Here is a 21862-nt window from a genome sequence, read left to right on the forward strand (position 1 = left end):
CCCCGCCTTTGTCCCCCAGTTGCAAGGCAAAGTACTGCAGGGAGAGTCATGTTGTTTCCAGCTCACGGACTCTCCTGTCTCCATATGAGGTGAGCATTCTGGTCGGTGCTAGAGGCTCCGCCGCTAAATGGCTGAGACCTAGTCCAGACTCCCCAAAGCACCGGAACAAATTATGAGCCATCTGGGTTCACGGGAGCACACTCATCACTGGGGACACTGGGTCGATATAAATAATAAAGGGGGAGATGTGGAGAGCCGTCTCCCGGGACGGGCATAGCGCATGCGCTGTAAACCTGCTCCAAAGTCCCCCCGCCCATCGAATGAGCCAAGATGGCGCCCATATCCTGCTTCCGCTTATGACGTGCACACTCACTATTCCTATCTGCCAATTGAGTGCATATGCGCGGCGCTAGATCATTGGTTATGAGTAGAGTACTTAAGAGTTTGCCCAAGCGAACCTCGGGGAGACAGCCCACTAGGAGCCGTACCTGACGGCCACATCGAGGCTGCTCTCCCGCGAGGCACTCTGCCCCGCGTGGAAACCTGTAACAGAGAATGCTTATCTAGCTTCAGTAAAAGACTTGCTCTCGCAACCGCCGTGTGGCTCGAGTCGTGACTTCCAGCCAGGTCAGTTTGCGTGGTCTGCATCTCTCTCTCTCTCTCATCCCTTGTTTCTCCCCTCGCCGGCCGGGGAACAGGGGTCGAGCGGGGCGGCGCCGGACATCCCCAGAACGTTAAATAGCTTATCTGTTCTTCCTGGATTATTGTTCCCCCTTCCTTAATTGCTCTCTATTGCTAGTTCCCCTACATAGTACATTATAAACCATTTGTTTTACATTTTTCAAAGTTCACATTAGTGGTAGCATATAATATTTCTCTTTTTGTGCCTGGCTTATTTCGCTCAGCATTATGTCTTCAAGGTTCATCCATGTTGTCATATGTTTCACGAGATCGTTCCTTCTTACTGCCGTGTAGTATTCCATCGTGTGTATATACCACATTTTATTTATCCACTCATCTGTTGAAGGACATTTGGGTTGTTTCCATCTCTTGGCAATTGTGAATAATGCTGCTATGAACATTGGCGTGCAGGTATCTGTTCGTGTCACTGCTTTCCGATCTTCCGGGTATATACCGAGAAGTGCAATCGCTGGATCGAATGGTAGCTCTATATCTAGTTTTCTAAGGAACTGCCAGACTGACTTCCAGAGTGGCTGAACCATTATACAGTCCCACCAACAATGAATAAGAGTTCCAATTTCTCCACATCCCCTCCAGCATTTGTAGTTTCCTGTTTGTTTAATGGCAGCCATTCTAATCGGTGTTAGATGGTATCTCATTGTGGTCTTAATTTGCATCTCTCTAATAGCTAGTGAAGCTGAACATTTTTTCATGTGTTTCTTGGCCATTTGTATTTCCTCTTCAGAGAACTGTCTTTTCATATCTTTTGCCCATTTTATAATTGGGCTGTCTGTACTATTGTCATTGAGTTGTAGGATTGCTTTATATATGCAAGATATCAGTCTTTTGTCAGATAAATGGTTTCCAAAAATTTTTTCCCCCATTGAGTTGGCTGCCTCTTTACCTTTTTGAGAAATTCCTTTGAGGTGCAGAAACTTCTAAGCTTGAGGAGTTCCCATTTATCTATTTTCTCTTTTGTTGCTTGTGCCTTGGGTGTAAAGTCTAGGAAGTGGCCGCCTAATACAAGGTCTTGAAGATGTTTTCCTACATTATCTTCTAGGAGTTTTATGGTACTTTCTTTTATATTGAGATCTTTGGTCCATTTTGAGTTAATTTTTGTGTAGGGGGTGAGGTAGGGGTCCTCTTTCATTCTTTTGGATATGGATATCCAACTCTCCCAGCCCCATTTGTTGAAAAGACCATTATGACTCAGTTCAGTGACTTTGGGGGCCTTATCAAAGATCAGTCGGCCATAGATCTGAGGGTCTATCTCTGAATTCTCAATTCAATTCCATTGATCTATATGTCTATCTTTGTGCCAGTACCATGCTGTTTTGGCAACTGTGGCTTTATAATAAGCTTCAAAATCAGGGAGTGTAAGTGCTCCCACTTCGTTTTTCTTTTTTAGAGTGTCTTTAGCAATTTGAGGCATCTTCCCTTTCCAAATAAATTTGATAACTAGCTTTTCCAAGTCTGCAAAGTAGGTTGTTGGAATTTTGATTGGGATTGCATTGAATCTGTAGATGAGTTTGGGTAGAATTGACATCTTAATGACATTTAGTCTTCCTATCCATGAACATGGAATATTTTTCCATCTTTTAAGGTCCCCTTCTATTTCTTTTAGTAGAGTTATGTAGTTTTCTTTGTATAGGTCTTTTACATCTTTGGTTAAGTTTATTCCTAGGTACTTGATTTTTTTAGTTGCTATTGAAAATGGTATCTTTTTCTTGAGTGTCTCTTCAGTTTGTTCATTTCTAGCATACAGAAACGTTACTGACTTATGTGCATTAACCTTGTATCCCGCTACTTTGCTAAATTTGTTTATTAGCTCTAGTAGCTGTATCATCGATTTCTCAGGGTTTTCTAGATATAAGATCATATCATCTGCAAACAATGACAGTTTTACTTCTTCTTTTCCAATTTGGATGCCTTTTATTTCTTTGTCTTGCCGGATTGCTCTGGCTAGCACTTCCAGCACAATGTTGAATAACAGTGGTGACAGCGGGCATCCTTGTCTTGTTCCTGATCTTAGAGGGAAGGCTTTCAGTCTCTCACTATTGAGTACTATGCTGGCTGTGGGTTTTTCATATATGCTCTTTATCATGTTGAGGAAGTTTCCTTCAATTCCTACCTTTTGAAGTGTTTTTATCAAAAAGGGATGTTGGATTTTGTCAAATGCTTTTTCAGCATCTATTGAGATGATCAATTGATTTTTCCCTTTTGACTTGTTAATGTGTTGTAATACATTGATTGATTTTCTTATGTTGAACCATCCTTGCATGCCTGGAATAAACCCCACTTGGTCATAGTGTATGATTTTTTTAATGTGTCTTTGGATTCGATTTGCAAGTATTTTGTTGAGGATTTTTGCATCTATATTCATTAGGGAGATTGGCCGGTAGTTTTCCTTTTTTGTAGCATCTTTGCCTGGTTTTGGTATTAGATTGATGTTAGCTTCATAAAATGAGTTAGGTAGTGTTCCCTTTTCTTCAATGTTTTGAAAGAGTTTGAATAAGATTGGTGTCAGTTCTTTCTGGAAAGTTTGGTAGAATTCCCCTGTGAAGCCATCTGGCCCTGGGCATTTATTTGTGGGAAGATTTTTGATGACTGATTGGATCTCTTTGCTTGTGATGGGTTGGTTGAGGTCTTCTATTTCTTCTCTGGTCAGTCTAGGTTGTTCATATGTTTCCAGGAAATTGTCCATTTCCTCTACATTATCCAGTTTGTTGCCATACAGTTGTTCATAGTATCCTTTTATAATTTTTTTAATTTCTTCAGGATCTGCAGTTATGTCACCTTTTTCATTCATTATTTTGTTTATATGGGTCTTCTCTGTTTTTGATTTTGTCAGTCTAGCTAGGGGCTTGTCAATCTTGTTGATCTTCTCAAAGAACCAACTTTTGGTGATATTTATCCTCTTTATTGTTTTTTTGTTCTCTATGTCATTTATTTCTGCTTTAATCCTTGTTATTTCTTTTCTTCTACTTGGTTTAGGATTGGTTTGCTGTTCATTTTCTAGCTTCTTCAGTTGATCCATTAGTTCTTTGATTTTGGCTCTTTCTTCCTTTTTAATATATGCATTTAGTGCTATAAATTTCCCCCTTAGCACTGCTTTTGCTGCATCCCATAGGTTTTGGTATGTTGTGTTCTCATTTTCGTTCATCTCTATATATTTAGTAATTTCTCTTGCTATTTCTTCTTTAACCCACTGATTGTTTAGGAGTGTGTTGTTTAACCTCCAGGTATTTGTGAATTTTCTAAGTCTCTGATGGTTATTGACTTCTAATTGTATTCCATTGTGGTCAGAGAATGTGCTTTGAATAATTTCAATCTTTTTAAATTTATTGAGGCTTGTTTTATGTCCCAGCATATGATCTATTCTGGAGAAAGTTCCATGAGCACTAGAAAAGTATGTGTATCCTGGTGATTTGGGATGTAATGTCCTGTATATGTCTGTTAAGTCTAATTCATTTTTCAGATTGTTTAGGTTTTCAATTTCCTTATTGGTCTTCTGTCTGGTTGATCTATCTATAGGAGAGAGTGATGTGTTGAAGTCTGCCACAATTATTGTGGAAACATCAATTGCTTCCTTTAGTTTTGCCAGTGTTTCTCTCATGTATTTTGTGGCACCTTGATTGGGTGCATAGACATTTACGATTGTTATTTCTTCTTGCTGAATTGCCCCTTTTATTAGTACGTAGTGGCCTTCTTTGTCTCTCAAAACATCCCTGCAATTGAAGTCTATTTTATCTGAGATTAATATTGCTACACCTGCTTTCTTTTGGCTGTAGCTTGCATGAAATATTTTTTTCCATCCTTTCACTTTCAGTTTCTTTGTGTCCCTGTGTCTAAGATGAGTCTCTTGTATGCAACATATTGATGGTTCATTTTTTTTGATCCATTCTGTGAATCTATATCTTTTAATTGGGGAGTTTAATCCATTTACATTCAACATTATAACCGTGAAGGCATTTCTTGAATCAGCCATCTTATCCTTTGGTTTATGTTTGTCATATTTTTCCCCTCTGTCTATTAATATCCTTTATTGTACCCATACCGAATCTCTTTAGTACTGAACCTTTCTCCAAGTCTCTCTGTCCTTTCTTTGTTTCTCTGTCTGTAGGGCGCCCTTGAGTATCTCCAGTAGGGCAGGTCTCTTGTTAGCAAATTCTCTCAGCATTTGTTTGTCTGTGAAAAATTTAAGCTCTCCCTCAAATTTGAAGGAGAGCTTTGCTGGATAAAGTATTCTTGGCTGGAAATTTTTCTCACTCAGAATTTTAAATATATCGTGCCACTGCCTTCTCGCCTCCATGGTGGCTGCTGAGTAGTCACTACTTAGTCTTATGCTGTTTCCTTTGTATGTGGTGAATTGCTTTTCTCTTGCTGCTTTCAGAACTTGCTTCTTCTCTTCTGTGTTTGACAGTGTGATCAATATATGTCTTGGAGTGGGTTTATTTGGATTTATTCTATTTGGGGTTCGCTGAGCATTTATGATTTGTGTATTTATGTTGTTTAGAAGATTTGGGAAGTTTTCCCCAACAATTTCTTTGAATACTCTTCCTAGACCTTTACCCTTTTCTTCCCCTTCTGGGACACCAATGAGTCTTATATTTGGACGTTTCATATTATCTATCATATCCCTGAGGTCCATTTCGATTTTTTCAATTTTTTTCCCCATTCTTTCTTTTATGCTTTCATTTTCCATTCTGTCATCTTCGAGGTCACTGATTCGTTGTTCAACTTCCTCTAGTCTTGTACTATGAGTGTCCAGAATCTTTTTAATTTGGTCAACAGTTTCTTTAATTTCCATAAGATCATCCATTTTTTTATTTAGTCTTGCAATGTCTTCTTTATGCTCTTCTAGGGTCTTCTTGATTTCCTTTGTATCCCGTACTATGGTCTCATTGTTCATCTTTAGTTCTTTGAGTAGCTGCTCTAGGTGCTGTGTCTCTTCTGGTCTTTTGATTTGGGTGCTTGGGCTTGGGTTATCCATATTGTCTGGTTTTTTCATATGCTTTATAATTTTCTGTTGTTTTTGGCCTCGTGGCATTTGCTGAACTTGATAGGGTTCTTTTAGGATTTGTAGACCAATTGAAGTCCTTATCTCTAATTTATCAGATCTGCAGCTTCGTGGAGTACACTTTCTCTAACTGACCAGCAGGTGGCGTCCACGAGCCACCTGTTCTCCACAAGCCAGTTCTCCCCTGCTTAGCCTTTTTGGTGAGTGAGGGAGTGAGTCTTGTGGGGTCCAATTGGTGTACCAAGCTTGCGTGTGTAGTTGGTGTTGCCTGCCCTGTATGTGGGGCGTGTTTCTGGGCAGTCAGGGAGGGGCGGTGGCTCTAACAATCAAATCTCCCTGGTGATCCTAGAGTTTTAAAGCTGCTGCAATAGTCTAATCCTTCAGTTCAGTCCTGCCACAGTTTGTCTCTGCCACTGACCCACAAGTCCTTGGTATTGGTGTATGGCTCCTGAGACTTGCAAGTGGGCCCCTCTTCCAGGCCGTGCACCCCGGGTCCTCTGTTGAGGGATGACTGTGCTATGTCACAGGTGAGTGCCGTCCCCCCAAGGCAGTTCTGGGCTGCTGGGCTGTGTAGGGAGGCTCCCAGTCTGCTGAAATGATGGCTGAATGGGGCTTTGTTAATTCACACTGCTCTACCTTCCCAACTCTGGGACAATCAGCTGAGGTTGCAGGGAAGGCTAATGTCCACGCCCAGTTTTGTGGTGTGTGCGTGTTATTTGAAGCACTTCCGTCACACTGGGTTGTCTGGGGCAGTTCTGGGCTATGGGGCTGGCGATGGGCAGGAGTGTTTCCTGTCCACCAGGATGATGGCTGTGAGCGGACACCCCCCTTTTCTTGGGAAGTTGTGGTGTTTAGTGAATTTTCTCAGCCACTGGATTATTGCGTTTTGTCTCAGAGCTCTCCTAGTTCTGCTCTTGACTTGACCTGCCCAAATTGCAAGTCTTTGAAGCTTTCTGTATTGGGCTTCTTAGAGTAATTGTTTTAGAAAAAGAAAAAAGGATTAAAAAAAAAAAAAAAAAAACAGGCCCTCCTCAGAGATCTAATGGGTTATTGAAATGCTAAGAGACAAAGCAACCAGGGCCATTAAGGAAAGGTCCACAGGGCAGGGAGATCAGCTTTTCTTCGGGATTTGCATATGCGCCTCAGGGCCTGAGCTCAGCCTGAGCTCTGCCCTTCCCCCTTCTATGTTCACCAGAACTCCAAAAATCCTCCGCTTTTATTTTGGAGTTTTTCGTGTTGTTTTTTTCCTATGCCTGTCTCCTCTCTGCTGGGCTGGCTGCTCTCAGATTCTCTGGTGTCTGGTCTCCGTCTATCTATGGTTGGAGTTTGGATCAGCAGAATGAGTTTCCGATAAGGGCTGCCACTGCAGTTCTCCCTTCTCCTTCCCGGAGCTGACAGCCCCTCCTCCCACGGGACTGAGCCTGGCAGGGAGGGGTGCAGGTCCCCTGGCCGCAAAAACTTACAGATTTCGCTGATCTCAGCAGTTCCACGTTTTCATGAGTGTTGTATGAAGTATGCCCAAAGTCAGATTGCTCTGTGGTGTCCAGTCCACGCAGTTCCTGGCTTTCTACCTACTTTCCTGGAGGAGTAACTAAAACATACAGCTCACCAGTCTGCCATCTTGCCCCGCCTCCAATCTAGTACCTGAATGCATTTTAATGACATCAGGATACTATTTACAACAGTTGTACAGATCTTTTATCTTGTGTAATATGTCAAACCAACTGAAATTTACTGGTTAAATACTATTCCTTAACTGCAAATGTTAATCTAATCTTGGAAAGGCAGGATTAGAGGCCAGAAAGAAGATTAAAGAGTGATGTCTTTACTCATCACTGATAGCAGAATTTCAACTATATTGGTAGTAAGGCATTTAGTGCCATCTTTGGGATGTGATTTAAAAATGAACACATGCTTCCTTTTCTCTCCAGCTGTTTAATTTAAATCACCTTACTGTCGTTTCTCAGCATATTGGTCAGGAACAGCAATATTAGCGCTATAAAGTGGCAGTTGAAGAGAATTAGGAAGAGCCCACGAGCCTGGTGCTCAATCCATACAATCCTGCCACTTATCAGCTGGGGAGGCTTGACGTGAACAAACCACTCGACTGTTTTAAGCCTGAGTTGCCGCATCTGTAAAAACAGATCTCACCTGAGAAAACATAATCAGACCCCAACAAGGAGTCTTCCAGAAACCTCTCCCCTTCAACCCTTACGCTCGCCTGCCCTGTTGGCAACTATCATCCTGCGGCCCGGCTGTAGTCCTCACAATGACACCCCGCTAAGGCCCCGCCCCCGGGGCCCCGCCCCCCGCAGTCCCGGCCCGGTCCCGCCTCCTGCCTGCTCGGCTCTTTCCGGGACAAGAGCCCGCCCCCCGCCCATGCGGAGCCGCCGGCACCGCCCCCTCCGCGCGGCCGTTTTCCGCAGCCCGCGCCGCCCGCCGCCGCCGCGCGCCTCCGCTGTCCCGCGCCGCTGCCGCCGCCGCCGCCGCGCTCGCTGGCTGGCCCGGAGCGGGCGCCGGGCTACCCCGGGAGGAGAGGACAGCCAGCGCCACCGCTGCCGCTTCGGCCCGGGCCCAGGCTACGGCCCCAACCCCACCCCTGGCGCCGGCTTCAGCTCCGGCCCGGGCCCCAGCCCCGCGCCCGGCCGGGCAATGAAGTGTCACTACGAGGCGCTGGGGGTGCGGCGCGACGCCAGCGAGGAGGAGCTCAAGAAGGCCTATCGGAAGCTGGCCCTGAAATGGCACCCGGGTAACTACTCCGCAGCCGCCGCTGCCCCTCGGAAAAGCCCCGACCTTCCGCGACCGTTCTCCCCCTTTTCCTCCCTATAACTCGGGGAACCTGACCCTGCCTCGACCTACTCTCCTGGTAACTTTCCTAGCCTTGGAAACCGTGCCTGCGCCCGCGTCGGGCTCCCGGCCAGGTGGCCCCTGCGCCCCGCTGCACGTGGTCATCCTCCTCGTCCCTCTGTGGTCTCAGCCCCCCACCACCCCCACCCTCACCCCCTGAAGCTCCGCGCGTCCCCTCTCTGTCCAGAGCCCCCGACCCTGGTCTCATTGCCACTTTACAGGGAAAGACGACATTCTAGCGACTTCACCTGCTCCTCCCACCCCGTCGCAGACACCGGCGAGGGAGGAGTCCTGAGCTCTTAACTCAGTCTTGCCAACTTCCCCCTCCTTGTTTGAGTCACCTGCAGCCCGGCTTCCCTGTGTTTTTCCTCTGCCGCCTGCAACCAAAGTGTAATTTAGGGCTCCTTACTGGAATTGAGACACAGGAGCTAGTAAACGTCTTTTACGTATGTACGCGTTTTTCTTTTTTCTTTTAGTAGGCTGTTTAGGGAGACCGGTTATTTCACTTTGAAGATGATTCTGCAGATTTAAAAGTTTTCATTGGGTATCTTCCCTAGTGAAGGGTGTATGTTTCCTGAGAAGTATGCTTCCTTTGGATGTTTTATTTGGTTGTAGACCAGGACTGTGTGATTTTTATTAAGTAGGCTGATCTTTGAGGCTGGGAAAATAAGACACTAGTTGAATCTCAGCTTCCTTGAGGTTTGTAGTGAGAGGCTTTAATACTAGCATTAATCAAACAGGTTTATAGAGTCTCCAATATATGCAAGTCACTACACTGTACCGTGTGTAGATTCTGAAGTGCCAAGATGGGGGCCTCAGAGTCTTGTTGGGAAAACATGCCTTACACACATGGAAAATTAAATATAAATACAGACAAAATAGTATAACATGCTTAACTGGTAGTTGGATTAATAGAGCCCAGTAAATGCCCCAGGATTTCAGGGGAAGGATTGATTACTGTGTACTGAGAGACTGTGAGGCTTCCCCTTCACAGAGGGGCTTGAACTTTAGCTGGATCTTGGAGTAATGGAATTTGCAAAAGTGGACTTAGTAGTATGGGGAAAAACACAGTGATGGGCAAAAGATAGTCCAGGGGACAGTTTGGCTGAAGGCGGAGTGTTTATTGGAAGTCTGGAGCTAAAGGGAAAGGTAGGGAACACAAAGTCAGAAGGTAATGTCTGTAGTTGATGGAACAAGAAATAAAGATACCAGTCCGTTACTGAACGTTATAATGATTACCAACAGAGGAACTAAAAAGTATGCTATAAATATATTGGAGGGGAAGAGATAAAGGAGTTAAATGTTCGTCATAGCAGGAAGTCATTTAATATGTCCAAAATTAATCCAAAAATCATATTTTTAGAATAGAGGAGTAATTACCACAAGAAATTGCATTAGGAATTAGAAGGAGGTTAGTAATTTGTTGCCTCTCTGGGTAGGAAGGGGAGAGGCAGAGGATTAGTGCTTGTAACCTTAGTCATGCATAATTTAAGATGTTTTTGAAGAGTAGTTTTGGATCAGATTGTAGAGGGCCTTGAATATTAGGCTAAGGGCTGTCAAATTTGTCTTTCCAATAAGAGAGATTAGTGGCTGATTTTTACCAAGATTTGTTGGAAAGGTAATATGAAGGCAACCGTGAGTGGATTGAAGATGGGTGGAGACCGAAGTCAGGGCCCCAGCCGGGCTCAGTGTCCGTGGGAAGGGAAAGGCTGGGCCGAAGAGATGTCTCCAAGGAAAAATTATCATTTTTTGGTAAATCAGTGCAAGAAAGAAAGGAAGTATGATAATGTTACTAAAGTATCAGTTAACTACTTGGAAACAACATTGGGCTGATAGAAGCAGAATGTAAATATTTTCTCTGAATCCATTATAATTCCATGGCATCATAAATGGCTTTTGGTTTGAAAATACCAATATGTTTAAGAGATATTTTTCCAAGACATACATAATTTTGATAAATTTTGCCGATTGTTCATTATTTTTTAAATGCTGTCATTCCACAGATGTTTTATTTCGTTCTATGTGCAAGGCATTGTGCTAGATGTTTCTGGAGTTAGGATATAGGGGCTTTGCCTCAAAGATAATTTGTATTCCAAACACAAAGGCTGCCTGTTCTTCATGATATTAAAAGAAAATAAATTACCTTTATTTCTTTTTTTGAGGAACTGAGTATAATTCCCAACAGGGTCAGTAGTGTTGCCTTGGGAGACCAGTCCTTTGGGACAGGTGGGGAAAACAGTCCAGGAATGCATCTCTGAAGAAGTAACATCTGGGTCAAGGTCTGAAAATAGGAATGTCAGGAATATAGTGAGAGGGAGGCAAGAGAATGCATGGCAAAGTCAGAAAAGGGAGAGAGAGGCCCCTGGTGAGGTAAGTTGGGGTCAGATCCTAAAGGTGGTGGCAGGCTGTGTCAGGTAGTTTGGACTTTAACTTAAGGACACTGGGAAGCCATGGAGGAGTTGGAAGCAGAGGGCATGAGATATTTGATATATAGCCATGATCTCTGGCTATAGTCAGGAGAATGGACCTGAGGGGCAAGACTGGAGGTAGGGAAGCCAAGAGGCCAAGGAACATTGAAGTTACCCAGGAAGATAATAGGACCTGGGGATGTGGAAAATCTGAGCCAAGGGCCAGTCCTCTGTGAGTAGGGGGCAGTAGCTGGGAGGTCAGTAGACTGAGAAGGAAGAGAAGAAGGTGCTATGGAGAAATGATCTGAATCTCGAAGGAATGATAGTTTTTACTCGTGGGTACTGAGTAAATGGTCAGTAACCAGGAGGATGCCAGCTCCAACTGACCTGCCATACGAGGACTGTGGCAGAAGGAGCCGCCTCCTGAGAGGCCCGCAAAGAAGGGGTGTTCTCAGGGAGCCTTGCTTTAGTCAAAACCACAGGTTAAAAGATGCAGAAGAGGGAGTGTGTGTGAGAAAATCACAAAGGGTAATGTGAGGATGCCTTTGCAACTTCAATGACTGGATTTGCAATATCTGTACACCTGGCTAATAGTAAATGTGAACTTTATGATTTTATTGTTGTTTGTTTCCTGCATATTACACTCATAGGATTTAGATCTCCAACATTTTGTCAGCTAGTTTAGGTGTATTTAAGTGAAATAAGGAGCCATATGACAGATTGAGAAAATTAAGAAGCTCTGGTAAGAGGTTAGACCTTATTTTCAAATGATACATTGGTGGAATTTATGTGTTTAGAAGCTTTAGCTTTCTCTAAACATCTTTTGAGGAGGCAAAAGGGAATGGGAAGAGATAGGGCAACAAGGTTCAGTACCAGTTAAAAGGAGAAAAAGAAAACCTCTCCAACCATCACCTTTCTTCTTTTATGTAATAAGATTCAGTTGCTGGTTTTTTTCTACCGTACTATTTCTAGGTCATTTAATTTGACTGTGCTTTTTTATCTGATAAATTTTTGAATCTCCATGAAGTGTCTCCTTATCCTAGGCGGCAAGAAAAGGAGCACAGGCTGCTTAGGTGGATGATGCTTAACAGTTAAGTTTATCCTTCTTGAGGTATGTTTCATGGATACTGAGATGAATATTGGAAAATGCCTGAATGTTGCAGGGCTTTGTCCCTGGCCTTACCCTCTTGAACGTATTATTTCACCTTGAAGGAGGGTGAGTATGGGAATTGTGTTTGGGAAAGAGGCAGAGAGAAGTGCAAGCCCAAGATGGCAGCTGCAGACTTTTATAACCTAATCTTGCAAGTAACAGACCATTACTTCTGCTTCTGCTGTCGGTCACACAAATCAGTGCTGGATAGTGTGGGAGGGAACCACCCAAGAGTGTGGGTGCCGTGAGGTGGGGACCATCAGGGTCATCTTGGAGGCCACCTGCCACATGGAGCGGAGATGCATGGTTCAGGAAGCACAGCCAGGGGAAGAATAAGTGATTAGGAAATGTTTTTAAAACCTTATGAGATTTATTTTGATAAAGTTGATAAGAAAGAAAAAGATAAGGTGGGCACTAAAGTCATAATCTAACACTAAGTAAATGTCATCTTTCTATATTTGCTCCGTTTGAAAATGAAATGCATCCTAAGCAGGGTTTTCCATTTGTGGGTCTCCAGAGTGGGTGTTCAGTGGCATACCAAGGCTTGGGGAAAACCTGAAATTTCTTGTACCGAGTAGATGCTTATAAGAGATCTTGATTATCAACGTCATCTGGGAACCCTGTGTTTCTCCTGAGCTGATTTTCTTTGTTTTGTGTATTCTTCATCTATTTATGGCATTTGGGATGGAGGAGGCCCCTTTGAGATTCTGTCTACTTTTTTGATGACAAGATTTCTGTGACTTCGTTTCAATAGATAAAAATCTGGATAATGCTGCAGAAGCCGCTGAACAATTTAAATTAATCCAAGCAGCTTATGATGTGCTGAGTGACCCTCAAGAAAGAGCATGGTGAGCATCACAGTATTCTTCCTATCCTAGTTTATTTGGGAAGTTATTGTCAATATAGGATTTTTAAAAAATTTAATACATAAAATGGTTTTGGGTGTGTCCTAAAGCATGTCATCTGTTATTCATTGTATAAAACCCTATATTTGAGTAGGAAGCAAACTTGGAGACAATTATTCCAACTGTCTGATATGACAGGTGATGAAGCAAAGTTTGGTGATATTACATAGCATTAATTTTCTTACTTAAAGTGCCTTCTCTTTAAATGTGGCCCCCTTTGGTATATGACAAACTTACTGATATGAGACAAGAGGAATGTTGACTTGTTTAATACAAGAATTGTGGTATTTTCCATAGAACTAATTTATGTAAAGAAATTGAGCTAAGCTTCTACATCTAAGACAGATACTTGATTAATGATAATCCAATAATTTAATACCATTTCTAACCAAAGCTTTCTACATTTGAAGTTTTGAATTTTCAGATCCTGGATTAGCTTTTTTGTTTGAAAGAAATAGTTTTTTTGTTCTGACATAACTGTGCAAGATCCTACTGTTAAAAAGAGCAGATGGGTGTTAATGCTGCTGTGCAAATCTTCTACATGTTTTACAGTGTACAGCAAAGCTGGATGTCAGGAGAGAAAGGCTGTAAAGAAAATTGCTTGTCTATTACAAGAATATCAGAGAGAGTATCCCAAACCTTTCTCTACCCAAGAAATCTGGAGATCTGGAATTAGAAATGCCTTTGCCCTCCCTTCAGAACTTTGAAATTGTCTCCTGAATTCCTGTTGTTGTAGCTTCTTCTCTAGATCTTAGGTTGTTTTCTTGTCCCAGGGATTTTCCTTGTCTTTGAATAAAGCTCCTGCCTAGTCAACTCTCCTGCTATCTGGAAGCAATACTATATTGTAACCAAGGATGATCTTTCCAATGCAAGAGACCCTGGTTTCGAGTTCTGTCTTTGCCACTTAAATGGCTTTATGACTACAGAAAAGTTATTTAATACCACTGAGCTGCAATTTTCTGACCTATCAAATGGGGATAATATCTACTTTATAGAGTTATTATGAGGAGTAATTGAGATAATGTGTGAGAAGCTCCTAGGTTAAGTTCACATAAATGTTGGAGGAGTTTTATCCTGGTATGTGATGGTAATTTCCCAGATCACAAATGTATAATTAGTTTGCACTAATTGCATAATCATGCACTAGATTATATCCACTACTGTCCTACTTACTAATGTTTCTTTCATGTGAAATTGCAGCTACCTTTCTGAGAGAGATGTCGAAATTCCCTGGCATATTAAATTCCCCAGCATATTAAATTCCCCTGTTCATAGTAGTGTATAATGACTATTGTATATGATGGATTAGAAGTTGCATTCATAGTTTTAATCAGCAGTTCTGTGAAGGATTAGTTTTTTCATGGTGCTATTTAAAGTTTATTTGCTTGTGCCTTGGACATATTGAAACATGCCATAATAATATTTTAACTCTTTCAAAGTAAGGAGTCCTTTGAATTCTTATGTATTCAGCTTCATTGATGATGCAAATTTTTTTTTTTTTTAGGTATGATAATCATAGAGAGGCTCTGCTTAAAGGTGGGCTTGATGGAGAATATCAAGATGACAGCTTAGATTTGCTTCACTATTTCACTGTTACTTGTTACTCTGGTTATGGAGACGATGAAAAGGTAAGATAAATGAACTCCCTCTTAGTTTCTTATGAAGACTCTCAGATACAAAGAGAAATCTTAAAATTATTGAAAGTGAAACAGTGTTCATTTTGAAAACTGAAAATTGTCTTCATATTTAAATTGTTACCATATAATAAACACCCAGCTGAAATCTAAATGCAGTCTCAGTGACAGTACTTGGTTTTGTAATTCTTAACATTAAAGCTTTTCATTTTGCCTTTTAAATCTTCTTCTGTGTTTAGACTACAAAATTATTCAGATTTGTGTTTTCATTACTGTTTTTTAGGGCTTCTACACAGTATATCGTAATGTTTTTGAAATGATTACAAAGGAAGAGCTAGAATCTGTGTTAGAGGATGATGTTGAGGAGTTCCCAACTTTTGGAGATTCTCAGAGTGACTATGATACGGTAAAAGAAAAATGTTAAAAAGAACAAATAAACATCATTGTCCTTTTATAATTAGCATTTATAAGTGTATCTTTTTCCCATTTCTTTGTTTTCAAAATTTGATTCTGGTTCTTGGTCTTAACCCAGGACATTCTCTTTTTCTCCCCTTTCCCCTCCAGGGAGCAATTACCTCTCTCGTAGCCTCCCCTCTGGACTTTTTCCTGTTAGTTGACTGTGGACCCATTCTGTGGTCAGGAGAGCTGTTTTCCTTTCCTCATTAAATCTCTTCTGAAGAGTACTTTATTCTGAAGAGTAATTTATTCTAGAAAGCCTTAAAATGACTATTCTCCACTGACTAGCAGTAATGCAGTGTATATGAAAAAGGAAACTTGGGGACATTTTACAGATATTGGCTGCCTTTTAAAGAAAACTCCTAGATTTAAAAAAGTATATAGGTTTTTACCTCTTTCCTTTGTCTCTAGGTAGTCCATCCTTTCTACGCTTATTGGCAGAGTTTCTGCACTCAGAAGAACTTTGCTTGGAAGGAAGAATATGATACTCGACAGGCTTCAAACCGCTGGGAAAAACGAGCCATGGAAAAAGAAAACAAAAAGATTCGAGACAAAGCAAGGAAAGAGAAGAATGAGCTTGTCCGTCAGCTGGTTAATTTCGTTCGTAAAAGAGATAAAAGGGTGCAGGCTCATCGGAAACTTGTAGAGGAGCAGAATGCAGAGAAGGCAAGGAAAGCTGAAGAGATGAGGCGGCAACAGAAGCTAAAACAGGCAAAGTGCGTGACACGTGGCTGGGTCAAAGGGAGTATCAGTAGATATTTGATGAAGTGTTTTCATCTTGGATTAAATTGTCATCCTTGCTACCCCCCCCCCCCTTTTCTTTTTAATCCTGGTATTGAACAGTATTTTTTCATCTACTGTGTAAAAATCTTTTATTTTGAATTGGATGTTTTGTTTTAAAGTCCTTTTATGCTTGAGATCCTTTATATACTCTTGTAAAATTTAATAATAACTAACATGAATTGATCTTAATTTGCATAGGGCCCTGTTCTAAGTGCTTTCCTTAACAATGATTCAGTGACGTGAGTTCTGTTTTTATCCTTCTTGTCTGTTGAAGAAACAAGGCAAACAGGCCCCAAACTGCATAGCTAGTAAACTGCAGAGCCAGAAGCAGACCCAAGAATTCAGACTCCAGAACTCTTGCTTTTAACCACTGTATGCTGCTGCTTCCTTATCTGCTCTTGAAACACTTCGATATTTAGTTAATTTTAGTTCTTTTAAAGTGTTGTTGTTAAGAGTTACATAAAATCATTGTGTCCAGAACATTATAGCATTCTTTGAAAGATTATTCATTCTTTAAAAAATTCCACCCTGCCCATTGAAAATTAGCATTTTGACATTTGCGACTTATAATCACCTGAAAACTTTTATTAAGTTAAGAGTTCTATGTTTCAAAGCCATTATCTAGCAGAATAGTTGGAATCAACCACATAACAGCTAACAGATTTAAGTGACTTCCTCCCAAATTTAAACCAAGCACAGGTTTTAACAGCTTGTAAACATTGACAACTTGGGAGAACAAAGCTCTCTAGGGATAGAGCTAAGCCTAGAACCTAAAACAACAGACAGATTGCTTCTCATTCTCAGAGAAAGTGTAACAAGCGTGTTGTGTGTCTAGATTGGCGGAGCAGTACAAAGAACAGAGCTGGATGAAGGTGGCGAATTTGGAGAAGGAGCTCAGGGAAATGGAGGCGCGCTATGAGAAGGAGTTTGGAGATGGATCGGATGAAGATGTAGTGGAGGAAGATGAGTCCAAAGATGGACAGGATGGTAAGTCTTTCTCCATTCGTTAGGAAATTTTAGAAAATAGACTATGCTTGTGTGTAGGAGTTGTGCACTCAGATGCCTACAGGTGCCCGTCACAGAGCCTGGGTGTCAGCAAGAGGGAATCAGAGTGCACAGGAGAACCTGGAGACTACTCTGGGTAGTTGTTGCTGGAGGGATTGTGGACCAGTGTTGCCTAAGTGTTTGTTTTTGTTCTTAAATCTGGATTTTTATTTAACATTTCCCAATTTTTAAATGTGGCAGGTAATTGGAGTTAAAAATAATAATGTATAAGCCAAACAAAAGTAGTCTATTGAAGCAGTCTCTTTCAAGTAATTTTTCTTTTCTGACCCTGTTCTAAATGATTTGTGTTTCTGGCTGTATAAGTTCTATTGACGAGTGTAGCTGACTGGTTATTAAAGAAAATGCAGTTAAGCACTAGGTCAAGTTTTAATAGCAACAATTTTCAGAAAAGCTGGAGTGTAGGAGTCTGTGTGGTGTGTATAAATTCTTCCTCTCATTTCTGACTTTGTAGAAGGGCTCCTCTTTGCATACTGAAATGTTTCTTTTCTCTGCCTTTATTCTTAGAGCACAGGCATGTGCTACCTTAAAAGATAAGGAACAGGCATTGGTGAGAACGTCCATATACTAATTTTCCCTAGTTTCTAGCTACCCCATAAGAAGTAAAAGTGAATGATTCAAGCGTTGTTTACCAATTTTTACCTTTCTACAAATTTGTGGTGTTTCAGGCCTGTCACTAATAGCCTAAGTGATAAAATGGCAAACTTATTTATTCAAAGTGATTAACAAATGAAGTGTTTTTATAATTAATCCAAAGTTGTACATGTGAAAATTACGTAGTATATATTATTTATTATATATATCAAAGTTTATAAAACACTTTATTAATGGAAGATGGCATGATTTTATAGATGTTTACAATTTATAAAGTGCTTTCACATACAAGATCTCACTTAATCTTCACATAATACCCCTTTTGCTTGTGTAATTACTTCCATTTTACTTACAAGAAACCTGAGATTATGGGATATGACTGAGAACATGGCCTTTTTTTTTTTTTTTTTTTTTTTTGCTGTCTATAAGAAACCAACTTTAATATAAGACACAAAGAGGTTAAAAGGGTGGGAAAGATGTGCCATGCTAACACTAATCATAAGAAAGGTGGAGTGGCTATATTACTATCACTCAAAGTAGATTTCAGAGCAAAGAATATTACCAGGTAAAAAAGGTAGTCATTTCTTAATGACAAAGGAGCAAATTTATCAGGAGGACATAACAATCCTAAATGTTTTTTTTTAAATCATTTTATTGAGATATATTCACATACCACGCAGGCATACAAAACAAATCGTACTTTCGATTGTTTACAGTACCATTACATAGTTGTACATTCATCACCTAAATCAATCCCTGACACCTTCATTAGCACACACACAAAAATAACAAGAATAATAATTAGAGTGAAAAAGAGCAATTGAAGTAAAAAAGAACACTGGGTACCTTTGTCTGTTTGTTTCCTTCCCCTATTTTTCTACTCATCCATCCATAAACTAGACAAAGTGGAGTGTGGTCCTTATGGCTTTCCCAATCCCATTGTCACCCCTCATAAGCTACATTTTTATACATCTGTCTTCGAGATTCATGGGTTCTGGGTTGTAGTTTGATAGTTTCAGGTATCCACCACCAGCTACCCCAATTCTTTAGAACCTAAAAAGGGTTGTCTAAAGTGTGCGTAAGAGTGCCCACCAGAGTGACCTCTCGGCTCGTTTTGGAATCTCTCTGCCACTGAAGCTTATTTCATTTCCTTTCACATCCCCCTTTTGGTCAAGAAGATGTTCTCCGTCCCACGATGCCGGGTCTACATTCCTCCCCGGGAGTCATATTCCACATTGCCAGGGAGATTCACTCCCCTGGGTGTCTGATCCCACGTAGGGGGGAGGGCAGTGATTTCACCTTTCAAGTTGGCTTAGCCAGAGAGAGAGGGCCACATCTGAGCAACAAAGAGGCATTCAGGAGGAGACTCTTAGGCACAAATATAGGGAGGCCTAGCCTCTCCTTTGCAGCAACCGTCTTCCCAAGGGTAAAACTTATGGTAGAGGGCTCAACCCATCAAACCACCAGTCCCCTATGTCTGTGGTCATGTTAGCAACCATGCAGGTGGGGTAGGCGAATACCCCTGCATTCTCCACAGGCTCCTCAAGGGGGCACTACATCATTTTTTTTCCTTGTTTTTCTTTCTTTCTTTTTTTTTTTTTTTTAACTTTCCCTTCTTTTTTAAATCAACTGTATGAAAAAAACAGTTAAAAAGAAAACAAACATACAATAAAAGAACATTTCAAAGAGACCATAACAAGGGAGTAAGAAAAAGACAACTAACCTAAGATAACTGCTTAACTTCCAACATGTTCCTACTTTACCCCAAGAAAGTTACATAATATAGCAACCTTTCTGTGAACTTGTTCCTACTATATCCATCAGAAATTAACAGACCATAGTCGTTTCTGGGCATCCCCAGAACGTTAAAAAGCTTATCTGTTCTTCTTGGATTATTGTTCCCCCTTCCTTAATTACTCTCTACTGCTAGTTCCCCTACATTCTACATTATAAACCATTTGTTTTACATTTTTGAAAGTTCACATTAGTGGTAGCATATAATATTTCTCTTTTTGTGCCTGGCTTATTTCACTCAGCATTATGTCTTCAAGGTTCATCCAGGTTGTCATATGTTTCACGAGATCGTTCCTTCTTACTGCCATGTAGTATTCCATCGTGTGTATATACCACATTTTATTTATCCACTCATCTGTTGAAGGACATTTGGGTTGTTTCCATCTCTTGGCAATTGTGAATAATGCTGCTATGAACATTGGCGTGCAGATATCTGTTCGTGTCACTGCTTTCCGATCTTCCGGGTATATACCGAGAAGTGCAATCGCCGGATCGAATGGTAGCTCTATATCTAGTTTTCTAAGGAACTGCCAGACTAACTTCCAGAGTGGCTGAACCATTATACAGTCCCACCAACAGTGAATAAGAGTTCCAATTTCTCCACATCCCCTCCAGCATTTGTAGTTTCCTGTTTGTTTAATGGCAGCCATTCTAACCGGTGTTAGATGGTATCTCATTGTGGTTTTAATTTGCATCTCTCTAATAGCTAGTGAAGCTGAACATTTTTTCATGTGTTTCTTGGCCATTTGTATTTCCTCTTCAGAGAACTGTCTTTTCATATCTTTTGCCCATTTTATAATTGGGCTGTCTGTACTATTGTCATTGAGTTGTAGGATTTCTTTGTATATGCAAGATATCAGTCTTTTGTCAGATGCATGGTTTCCAAAAATTTTTTCCCATTGAGTTGGCTGCCTCTTTACCTTTTTGAGAAATTCCTTTGAGGTGCAGAAACTTCTAAGCTTGAGGAGTTCCCATTTATCTATTTTCTCTTTTGTTGCTTGTGCTTTTGGTGTAAAGTCTAGGAAGTGGCCGCCTAATACAAGGTCTTGAAGATGTTTTCCTACATTATCTTCTAGGAGTTTTATGGTACTTTCTTTTATATTGAGATCTTTGGTCCATTTTGAGTTAATTTTTGTGTAGGGGGTGAGGTAGGGGTCCTCTTTCATTCTTTTGGATATGGATATCCAACTCTCCCAGCCCCATTTGTTGAAAATACCATTGTGGCTCAGTTCAGTGACTTTGGGGGCCTTATCAAAGATCAGTCGGCCATAGATCTGAGGGTCTATCTCTGAATTCTCAATTCGATTCCATTGATCTATATGTCTATCTTTGTGCCAGTACCATGCTGTTTTGGCAACTGTGGCTTTATAATAAGCTTCAAAGTCAGGGAGTGTAAGTCCTCCCACTTCGTTTTTCTTTTTTAGAGTGTCTTTAGCAATTCGAGGCATCTTCCCTTTCCAAATAAATTTGATAACTAGCTTTTCCAAGTCTGCAAAGTAGGTTGTTGGAATTTTGATTGGGATTGCATTGAATCTGTAGATGAGTTTGGGTAGAATTGACATCTTAATGACATTTAGCCTTCCTATCCATGAACATGGAATATTTTTCCATCTTTTAAGGTCCCCTTCTATTTCTTTTAGTAGAGTTATGTAGTTTTCTTTGTATAGGTCTTTTACATCTTTGGTTAAGTTTATTCCTAGGTACTTGATTTTTTTAGTTGCTATTGAAAATGGTATCTTTTTCTTGAGTGTCTCTTCAGTTTGTTCATTTCTAGCATATAGAAACATTACTGACTTATGTGCATTAATCTTGTATCCCGCTACTTTGCTAAATTTGTTTATTAGCTCTAGTAGCTGTATCGTCGATTTCTCAGGGTTTTCTAGATATAAGATCATATCGTCTGCAAACAATGACAGTTTTACTTCTTCTTTTCCAATTTGGATGCCTTTTATTTCTTTGTCTTGCCGGATTGCCCTGGCTAGCACTTCCAGCACAATGTTGAATAACAGTGGTGACAGCGGGCATCCTTGTCTTGTTCCTGATCTTAGAGGGAAGGCTTTCAGTCTCTCACTATTGAGTACTATGCTGGCTGTGGGTTTTTCATATATGCTCTTTATCATGTTGAGGAAGTTTCCTTCAATTCCTACCTTTTGAAGTGTTTTTATCAAAAAGGGATGTTGGATTTTGTCAAATGCTTTTTCAGCATCTATTGAGATGATCAATTGATTTTTCCCTTTCGAGTTTTTAATGTGTTGTAATACTTTGATTGTTTTTCTTATGTTGAACCATCCTTGCATGCCTGGAATGAACCGCACTTGGTCATGGTGTATGATTTTTTTAATGTGTCTTTGGATTCGAATTGCAAGTATTTTGTTGAGGATTTTTGCATCTATATTCATTAGGGAGATTGGCCGGTAGTTTTCCTTTTTTGTAGCATCTTTGCCTGGTTTTGGTATTAGATTGATGTTAGCTTCATAAAAAGAGTTAGGTAGTGTTCCATTTTCTTCAATGTTTTGAAAGAGTTTGAG

The 21862-nt window shown here is 40.7% G+C and overlaps 1 protein-coding gene across 5 annotated transcripts in view; it reads left to right on the plus strand.

Moving 5' to 3' along the window:
- The first annotated feature begins 8143 nt into the window (after positions 1–8143).
- Positions 8144–21862, plus strand: part of DNAJC21 (DnaJ heat shock protein family (Hsp40) member C21) — a 55270-nt gene continuing 41551 nt past the window's right edge. For 2 of the 5 annotated variants that reach the window (XR_005210943.1, XM_037799174.1), the window contains exons 1-6: positions 8144–8450; positions 12861–12954; positions 14516–14639; positions 14929–15051; positions 15513–15817; positions 16720–16871. Coding sequence is in view for 3 of the 5 variants with exons in the window: in XM_037799174.1 (XP_037655102.1) it covers positions 8354–8450; positions 12861–12954; positions 14516–14639; positions 14929–15051; positions 15513–15817; positions 16720–16871 (895 nt within the window). In the remaining 2 variants the exon portion in view is untranslated. Of the gene's footprint in view, positions 8451–8979; positions 8999–12860; positions 12955–14515; positions 14640–14928; positions 15052–15512; positions 15818–16719; positions 16872–21862 lie in introns of those variants that run through there. The other 3 variants (XR_005210942.1, XM_037799173.1, XM_037799175.1) reach the window with 2 other exon arrangements.

This window comes from Choloepus didactylus, chromosome 11 (genome assembly GCF_015220235.1).
Source record: "Choloepus didactylus isolate mChoDid1 chromosome 11, mChoDid1.pri, whole genome shotgun sequence".
Classification (NCBI taxonomy): Eukaryota; Metazoa; Chordata; class Mammalia; order Pilosa; family Megalonychidae; genus Choloepus; species Choloepus didactylus.